The 9,897-nt window shown below is 30.0% G+C and overlaps 1 protein-coding gene across 2 annotated transcripts; it reads right to left on the bottom strand.

Moving 5' to 3' along the window:
- Positions 1 to 1,975: 1,975 nt before the first annotated feature.
- On the bottom strand, positions 1,976 to 9,170 carry LOC136084004 (uncharacterized). Of its 2 annotated transcripts, XM_065803994.1 has the most exons (3): positions 8,684 to 9,170; positions 2,872 to 4,543; positions 1,976 to 2,239 (listed from the first exon to the last, which is right to left on the bottom strand). In XM_065803994.1, exons 1-2 carry the CDS (start codon positions 9,125 to 9,127, stop codon positions 4,130 to 4,132), a joined length of 858 nt encoding a protein of 285 aa, XP_065660066.1. In that variant the 5' UTR covers positions 9,128 to 9,170; the 3' UTR covers positions 1,976 to 2,239; positions 2,872 to 4,129. The 2 variants fall into 2 exon arrangements, with proteins under 2 accessions (XP_065660066.1, XP_065660067.1); XM_065803995.1 differs by lacking the exon at positions 2,872 to 4,543 and having other exon boundaries at positions 8,684 to 9,167.
- Positions 9,171 to 9,897: the final 727 nt, after the last annotated feature.

The raw sequence follows: 9,897 nt of genomic DNA, 5'->3' as shown, positions 1-9,897 counted from the left end.
CGAACATAAGAGGCAATCATATAGTGAGGTTTTGTATTAAAGCGCCCGATCAGAAGCCTTTTTTTTACACGTTGATAAATACATCCGGAATCATTCAAAAATCATCTGCAGTTGCCGCGGCAATCTTTCAAGTTATTGAGAAGATTGGCTCACAAAAATTTGCCAGTTTCATAGGCGAAAACGCTCCTGTTATGAAATCAGCGTGGACGATCATCGAGGAGAAATATCCACACATCTCGGCTAGCGGATGCGGAGCTCATGGAGTCAACTTGCTTGTGAAGGACATAGTTTCTACAACTGAGGCCACAAAAACAGTTCACGATGCAGAGAAAATCATCAAATATGTGAAAAATTATAACATCGTGAAAGCAAAGTTTGATGAAAGACGAATTGCAGCAAATATTTCTCTTTCATTGTCCGTGTCTGTATAACACGATGGTTTAGTTGTTATAAATCAACGAGCAGTCTCCAGCTATTAAAATACGTTCTTATTAAGTTGGTAGACGAAGAAAGTGAATTACTGAAGGAAATTCAACCAAAGAATACATCTGCTGTTATGTACATCTTATGTTATGGAATACATCTTATGTTATGGTGTTGATAAAATCTAACCCATTTTGGGACCGTCTCTTTAAGCTTGTCAAAAGCATTGAATTTCCTCCCAACGTGAACGGAAAGCTAGAAAGTGATGAAGCTCCATTGTCTCTCGTGTATGATTACTTTGGTCAAATGTACAATTCCTATATAGACGATAAAGACATACAAAATGCAATCTCGCCTCGATTTTCTCTTTCCACCAGGTATTGGAATTGCTTTCATATTAACACCCAAAAATGCCGCAGAAGGTTTATATTGGAATGAAGATAAAACCGATTTTATCACTGCTACAGTTGAATTCGCCAAAAAGATTAAACCTGAAATTGCTGAGGATGAATTGAATGCTTTTATAGGAGAAATGGCTGTGCTGCCTGAGAGAAGAAAGGAAACAATATTCAAGATGAACGCGCGAAATTATTGGAACATTATCGGTCGCGATAATTATCCTGCTCTTTACGAAATTGCTAAGTCTATTAACGAAATGATCTGCTCATCGGATACAGCAGAAAGAGCTTGGTCGACCTTTTGACTTATTCACCCGTGACTAAGAAATCGTCTTACGAATGAGAGAGTTGAAAAGCTGGTAATTCTTGTATACCAATAGCGTGCTGATGAACACAAATGACAAGACTGTTTACATTCTTGAAGAAGGTGCAATTCTCAATGAAATGGAATGTCAAGCAATCACCGAATAGGCGCCGGCAATTTATTTTTATATTACTGTAAGAATCTTTGAAAACTCCTATTGTTACTAATCACTGAGTTTATAATAAAGTTAAAATATTACTTAAAACATTTTTTAAGTTTAAAACTATTTTTGTTGATTTCAAAAAATCGTCTGCAAAGCAGTAAATTTTGTCGGCACCGACGTCTGCACAGACGTCTGCGCAGACAAATCACACTGTCTGCGCATATCTGCGCAGATCTGCCCAGACAGTGCGATCCCTAATAAAAATAAAGTAAAGGATTTTTTGAAAGAGGTTTTTAATGTTTACGTTTTCAGAATTTGTTTTTTTCTTGATGGTAGATATGGAAAATATGGATCGTAGATATGAAATATATGGAAGCTCAGACTAGAGCTTGAAAGGTCTTTAAATTCGTTTATTTATAAGGTAACTTGTAAAAACTTTTTCCTTTGTTAATTAGGGCCAATTATGAGCAATAACTGTACGTTTGCGCACCTGATTTTGATATATGAACTTATCTAATACAGCAGCAACATATTAAAGACATTAAAGAAAAAACTTGTGCTGGTTAACTTCCAAAAGTCTTACAGATTTATCAGCAGTGGTTACTGGTTACTGGTTTTTAAAAGTTATTATGAAAATTTCAAAAAGAGAATTAAAAAACTATAGGAAAATGTCCCACAAGTAAAACATTTTTATGAATCTATATATTTTTTTTGCATTTTTTTATAAAAAGCAAACACTGAGCCGAAGTGAAAATGGAATGACTCTAGTAAGTCCTGATCGTTTTGTAGGTCTCGAAATTCCTCGAGGACTTCGGTTCGATTACAGGAAGCATTGTCGATTTCCTCCGCTTTATGGGTTATCGATGTATCGAAGCACGTCTCGGCGTCGTGACACGGATGCGGTATCCACTGTGTCGTTTCGTGAAAATGAAGAAACGGGACAAAGTGTTGCTAAACAAAAAAGTAGAAAACCATGAAACTGAGGAAGCAGGACAGGGACTCGGGAAAAGGGAAGTGGTGAAGTGGTTTCGGGAAGGTAAGTGCCGATTTTGACAAGGCTACTATGTACCTCAGAAATTTGGGGGATTTTGCGCTTTGTTGCTTTAAGGCCACCCTACTCTGTTTGCAGTGGTTATAAGAATTACCCTGTCAATGAATAAGGTATTATGTATGATCATAAATTAGCCACAAACTTATTCCAGTAGGTAAAAATACAATAAATTACATCATCCTTGGGTGCAAAAATTAAATTTGTTCCCCCTGGATCCCATCTGGGATTACTCTAGGTGGGCGAATAAAAGTCAAAATAAGAAAAACTTTTTTTTTGCTTCTTTTTTATATTCCACTATCAAGTAAAATCAATATAGCATCCCCTGCATACAGCATTGAGTTTTCACAGATGTCTAATAAAACTTTCGAAAACCCTTGACAATCGTTACATCTCCTACCCATGGCATGGGAATTAGATGTGAAGCATAAAAGAACTTTACCTTAGTCACAAAAAACTTTTGTGATCCCAGTGCAGCCTGCGTATTGACAACGACCCTTTTTAGCTACGAAAGAAGAAAAATGACCCCTCTTACCTTTTCTAGTGGATGGCTCAGGTATATTTCCAGCAGGACCCCTTCTCTTTTTTGCTCTAGGAAGTTGGTTAACAGAAATGGATGGTCATCCTCGCCTATTGGAAACCTTCTTAGACTGGACTAAGCATTTGGCCATTATTAGTTTAAATATGCGCAGTGGAAGAATATCTTTCTTGAAAGCTGGTGCCATTTTCTACAATAGAGTATCCCTTCTTGCACTACAAGCGAGTTAAGAAAATGCCAAATGAGTTTGTGATACTGTGAAACCACTTTTTGGATCGAATATGGATCTTGTACAGACTCAGCATGCCATCAAAGACTCTACCCATATATTTCTTGTGCATTGTAACAATAGAGGGTTGTTTGTCTGGAACAAATCTCTTGAATTTTCTATCCCAGCAATTAACAATCGTTATTGGATTCACCCCCTCATTGTTAGCAATGCAACACCCCTGTTATCGAACCCTTTGACAACACAAAGTGCAACATAATCAACTGTAGTAACCCTGATGGCAGCTGAGCCTCTGCCTTCTGTTTTTAATTCACCATCAGTGGGCATGTGGACATTTAGGAATCTGTTTGTACGCATTGTTCCTGTGCATGCTATGTTTTGATCGTAAAGCGTTTTCACCAGTTCCCATCCAGTGCACCAATTGTCAAAGAATAGCTGGAGCCATTCATGCCTTGCTACATTTGGTACTTGCCTGGGTACTAACAAGTGCATCACAGTATTTCAAGATGCTTCCAAATCAGACTGTCTTTTACAAACATCAATTAAAACTTAATGTATCTTAAAATTATGAACCACTCCATCAACACTAGCCAAAATATAAAACTTATAACTCCACTTTTTATGTTTTTGAGGATTGTATTGTTTCAAAGAGGATCTTCTTTTAAAAAGAACACCTTGTTCATCAATACACAAAATTTCTTCAGACGAATAAAAGTTTCCTTCAGCATGTTGACGATCGGACGTACCTTGTAAAGCTTATCAGTACAGTTATCTGGACGCTGAATGTCGTCATTGCAATGAAGAAACTACTTTATTTTTTCTAATCGATTTGTCATCACTGAGGCAACTTTTTCAAAACTCATTGGTCGAGTACATACGTGTTGATGGGAGCAAAATTCATTAAATACAAAATGCCAATAAATTGCTCTAGTTCATTTTTGTCCAAATGTAAATTCTTCTCTATATTTTTTTGTGAGGCATATTTATTTGACTCACCAACAATATTTTGAAGAAATCAGTTAGAAATCATCGTACATATGACATCGGCTCATCTGAGTTTATATTACCATCACCTTCTTCATTGTTACTGTTTAGAAATGGAAGATTTATTTGCTCAGCATCATCAGCTTTTTTTATCTTCCGAATAAGACTTCCTTTTTTTTTCTGCGTTTGGCGTACTCGTGGTGGTGGTTGCAGTAGCGGATATGTTTTGTCTGATGGGGACTGTGGTGCTTGTTGTTGTGCATTAGAATCAGAAACACCACTCTTCGATTCTGAATTAGTATATTCTGATTCTGACTCGGATATAATAAAGTTTATATCAGATTTACATGATACATCACTGACATAAGACAACTGAAGTTGGTCAACAAGGAAAACAGTTTCTCTAAATGGAGTTTTTAACTTCTTTGAAGATCCACAGAAATTTTTAGGATTCATCTATAACATTAAATAAGCAATGTAAAAATATTTTTATCTTTTCATAAATAAGATTGCATTGAATGATAAAATTATTTTAACAGTGCTTCAAAGGTTAAGAAGCAAAACAAATAATCTTCAAAAGTATATATCTATATATATCTAGATCTATATATATATATATCTAGATCTATATATATATATATATATATATATATATATATATATATATATATATATATATATATATATATATATATATATATATATATATATATATATATATATATATATATATATATATATATATATAAATATATATATATATATATATATATATATATATATATATATATATATATATATATATATATATATATATAAACATATATATATTTATATATATGTATTTAAATAAGAAAATAATATTTGTTTATATAAATTACTTACATAAGACACTTTTATGAACAATAATCCATGACAATAAAAAAAAGTTATGGTCAAACTTATAATAAAGTTGCTATTAATCTGGAAATGTCTTAGTTTTCATACAATCCATTCTATGTAGCATGTTCCAGAACCAAGTCATTGGATAATTTGTTTTTTAAGCTTGATAAACATGCATAAAATGGTATGTCATGGAATGACAACTTCACAAATGTTGTATTTGTAATTGTTCTTAATTTCAGGGATAATCTTTTCCTGGATATTTCCGAAATCCCATATAAATCTATAAATTGTTATTATTTACGGATATCCCAACAGTTTTCTGGAAATATTTGAAATATTTTTTTTTTCTCATCAAATAATTAAAACATTAAAGGCATCATTCATCAATTGCTCTACGTTCTGTTTTACTTAGGGTGAGTCATTATTTATACAAATAGTTTTTTATGCATATATTTATTATTATAGGGATTCCTAAGTGCTGAGAAAAATTATTTGTTATTTGTAAATTTTGTGATGTTATTGTTGTGTTGTTTTGTGTTAATAGATGTCTTGGTTTACTTTTACGTTGTTGTTTTTAGTTTAAAATGATTATTGGGTTTTATTACTGAAACTGGCTACATAAAATCAATCATTAAAAGCTAAGGGTTCAGTTCTCAAATAAAAACCTTTATCTTATTTTGATCATTTATTTTTAGCTTTGTTTTTTAAAAAGAGTTGTTAATACCAACTGGCATTAATACAAACATAAATCTTAATACTTTCACAAAAGAAAAACCACCTTGCAAAGTAAGTTTCTTATTTGTTATCTGCGTAGTCACATTTATGAGTTTTCAAATAAATACATGAAGTACATAACAAAGTTCCTACATAGCAGAATTTAAGAAATGTGCTGAGTGTTGATTGTATTAAAAAAGCTAAAACGAAGTTTAATAATTTTTGTACCATTTACTTAAAGCTATATAATAATGAAACAGTATATCAATTTAAATTGTTTTTATAAGTATTTTTGATACTTTTTTATATTGAATATAATATTTTTGTGTAATTTTTTTATTTAAGTTTTGTTTTTATTTTATCGCAAGGAAAATGTGATTTTTCGTTTCTTATTAATTTTCTTATTATTATTTTCTTCATTTTTTATCTTTAAAGTAATTATTTTAAATAAATATATTGGCTATTTTTGCTTTGTTATTTATATTTCTGTTTTTTTTTACATGTGAATGGAAACCATTTATACTTTTATCACCTTATTACGATCTAGACGGTTTCCATTTGCATTAAGTATCGATTTTTGGCACAAACAACAGATATATTAATTTATTTGCTTAACTCGGCATTAAAAACAGCTTAACGGAATGAATTCTGTAAAAAAAACTCCTAACAAATGTTAAGAGTTTTTTTTTGTAAAAAAAACTTTTTACAAACGTGAAGAGTTTTTTTACAGAAAAAATATTTGAAATAAGTAGATCTCTTTGGTCCGTTTTTCCAAATTTGTCCAAATTAGGTTTTTAAACGAACTTTTATCTGAAATAACTAGGTCTCTTTAGCCCATTTTTCTAAAAAAGGTCCAAATTTGCTTTTAAATGAATTTTAATGAGAGGGTTAAAATAGTACGATAGCCTAAGTTTCTATAAATACCTGAAGAAATATTACTGTCTTACATGTTAAAGATACTTTTATTATGTAAAAGATATTGAAGTAAATAAGTACAACTCTTACGTAAATTAATTGTTTACCATACACATAATAAAACAATAAAATTGTTAAACTGAACTTTAAATCAATTATTTTTTTGCCGTTTACTAAAATAAATTAAAGTATAGAGACCAAATTAAGAACCAGTTTAGAAAAAGTCGGGTGTGGAACAGACTTACCATGACCCATGGTTGTGGTAATGAACTGTCATGATAGCGAAATCAATCATATAAGTTGCGTGTGTTTTTTTTAATGAAAATGCTTACTCCCAAATAGTTATACTTTTTGGTATTTTTTTTTATTTAAACAACCAAATCCTAAGCAATATATTCTTGGATCCTTTTTTTTTGCTTTTGCAAATTCAAAATCTTAATAAAGTTCTTTACAAAATTAAAGTTACCTCATTAAAAAAATAAGAAATAAAGTAAAAAAAAAAACTTCACAAAAACTTTATGTGGTCATTTTCAACTTTTTGAACCAAATATGAAGTTTCCTTATCACTAAACATAATATATACTGAGTATATAAAAATTTGTATAAAATTATTTTTTCATTTATAACTATGCAGTCGTTTTCCCTGTTCCCAAAACAACGTACACCACCCAAATATCAGTAAAAAACTTTCTTTTGCAGATTAAATCTTATTAAGTTCTTCACTCAAATTTACAGCCTTGTTTTTTGAATTTTTTTACTCTGATAAAACCAATATTGAGTAGGGTAGAGTGCAGCTAGTTAAGCAAGTTGGGCAGTTAAAATATCTCAAAAACTATGCATCACATGACAAAACATCTAATAGATGAAAATTGGGGAATTAAAATGTTAACGCAATGCGCAACAAAAGATTGCTGCAAAGCTATTGAGTAAGATATATGGGCACTTTTTCTATTTTGGACCAAAAAAGTAAAAAATAAGTTTATGCTATATTTCTCTTGCATGCTCATTAACTTTTGTATATGCTATCACTTAATTGTTGCTAATTTATCATCTTATCAGACTTTATTTAAAATTACTTTATTTAAAATTAACTGTTTTTTCTTAAGTCTTACTGTTCCTTTTTAAAACCTAACTAATGAGTCACCTTGTCTAGAGGGGTAAGTTGAGCAGCTTTGAGGAAAACAAATTAAACTGAACTATCGAACACAGATTTGCAAATCACAACTTTGATGAGAAATAATAGAGCGGTACATTATTTACATATATTTTTAAAAATAATAATGTTTAAATCTGGCTTCAAAGTTGAAGATAGTTGTATAAAATTTTATTTTTATATTTTATGAGACTTTCTTACTATTAAAGTTTTTCACTTTTTTTACTTACGTCATTAAAGTGTATAAATCAAAAAGTTAATAATCTATTCACACGCTTATTGTTAATGAAAGTTTTATTGATGGTTCACCCAAGTTTCGTACCATACATATTCATTTGTTTGATGATTTTTCAACTTGCTACTCACTATTGCTTAACTTACCCCGCTGGTGCAGGTTGAACAGCTCTGCAAAATTTAGGCAATATATAAAATAAAAAAAATAAAAAACTATACTTTATTCTTAACAAATTTTTAGAAGGTTAAATTATTTTTCTAATATTGAAAAAATTATGTAAGTCCGATCCAATGTTCATGAGATCTGTTAGATTTAGTAAAAATTGCTCAACTAGACCCTCTCTACCCTACCTAAAACGTTTTTTGATATTGGAACTTTACACAATTAATTTGATTGCCCAAGATTACTTTTTTTTAAATAACTTTATAAATTATAACTATATATCTTTTTCAATTTAAAAAATTTTTTTTTCAATCTTTTCTAATAATTTTATTTTATTGCATGTTCAATCTTTTTTTTAAAATTTTTCAATATATTAAATATTATAAGTTTTACTTTTCAACTTTGAGCAAAACACATTCACGGCTGGACGCAACTAGTAAGTAATTGATTATTACATATATTTTTTTGTCAATTTTTGGTTTTTATTTTTTATCTACTTTAACACACATTTTTATTTAAATCATTTTCTTACCGTTTTAACTGCAAGAAAGGCCTTTATTATTTCCAAATTTTTCTCATGTAACATAATTTCATCTTTCTGTGCATCTACTTTTGAAATAAGTTCATTTTTAAGTGCATCCACTGTTGATGTGATTTTATTTTCCAGTGCAACCACTTCTGATGCATTTTTGTTTTCAAATAATTCTACTTTCGAGGTAATTTTATTTTCAAGTGCAACCGCTTTCGAAACAGTTTTGGTTTCAAGTGATTCTACTTTTGACATAATTTTATTTTCAAGTGCATCCACTCTTAACATAATTTTATTTTCAAGTGCATTCACTTTTGACGCAATTTTATTTTCAAGTGTATCAACTGTTAACGTAATTTTGTTTTCAAGTGCGTCCAATTTTGATATTGCCATTGAAAGATGGTTTTGCATTAGAGAATTTGCGTGCGTTTCATGTTCTTTTCTCATTCCCTTTTTAATATAGCAAATATCCTAATTATTTTAATACAAATTAAGATAAGAAATTATCTATATTACACATATCAAAACAAAATCAACAGTTCTTTAACTGATTCAAAAGTTGTAGAGAAAAAAGAGGAGAAAAAATATTAAATAACGCGGCATTCGTGATTTACTGTTGTTTTCTACCGCCCCTTCTTTCCATTAAAAGTAGCCAATTAACAATCATGAGCCAGAAATTAAAAGTCATTACTATAATGAAGCAAAAAATCACAAATTTACACACAAAAAAAAGAAATAAAAGTTTCTGACTCAGGGTAGAATATATAATATATGCTTAGTAAGGTTGTTTTTTTTTAATTTAAAATTTCATTTCAATTGATTTTTACGTGATTTAAATTAGTTTTAGTTAACACTAAAACTAATTTAAATCAACACATTTAACTTTATAGACAGTACACACACACATATAAATGTCATAAAAAATTACAATTGTATCATTAAAAAAAAAATGCCATGAAAATTTACAATTGTTTCAATTTAAGAAAAAATATTTATGATAATACAATCTTAGCTAAAGATATAAGTCAGTATAAAATAAATTTTTTTTTAAAAAACAAATAATTTTGCAATTATAACCATACCAATTCTTGATGTGTTATTTGAACACCTCAAGACTTTTTGTGGACATGTTCTCACTATTTAGAGTGTTCCAGAGAGTGGTGGCTCTATATAACGTACAGCATGAATCATTATATCTGGAGCCTTTAGGAGGTGTT

The sequence above is a fragment of the Hydra vulgaris genome, chromosome 08, assembly GCF_038396675.1.
Source record: "Hydra vulgaris chromosome 08, alternate assembly HydraT2T_AEP".
NCBI classification, from domain to species: Eukaryota; Metazoa; Cnidaria; class Hydrozoa; order Anthoathecata; family Hydridae; genus Hydra; species Hydra vulgaris.
The sequence above is the reverse complement of the archived record's forward strand: the minus strand, read 5'-3'. Positions and strand labels throughout refer to the sequence as shown.

Excerpts from the sequence above, each read along its gene's own strand:
- LOC136084004 (XM_065803994.1), bottom strand. The coding sequence starts at position 9,127 with ATGAGAAAAGAACATGAAACGCACGCAAATTCTCTAATGCAAAACCAT. Across the intron at positions 4,544-8,683 it reads CCTTTCTTGCAGTTAAAACG|ATGAATCCTAAAAATTTCTG; the intron begins GTAAGAAAATGA and ends TTAATGTTATAG.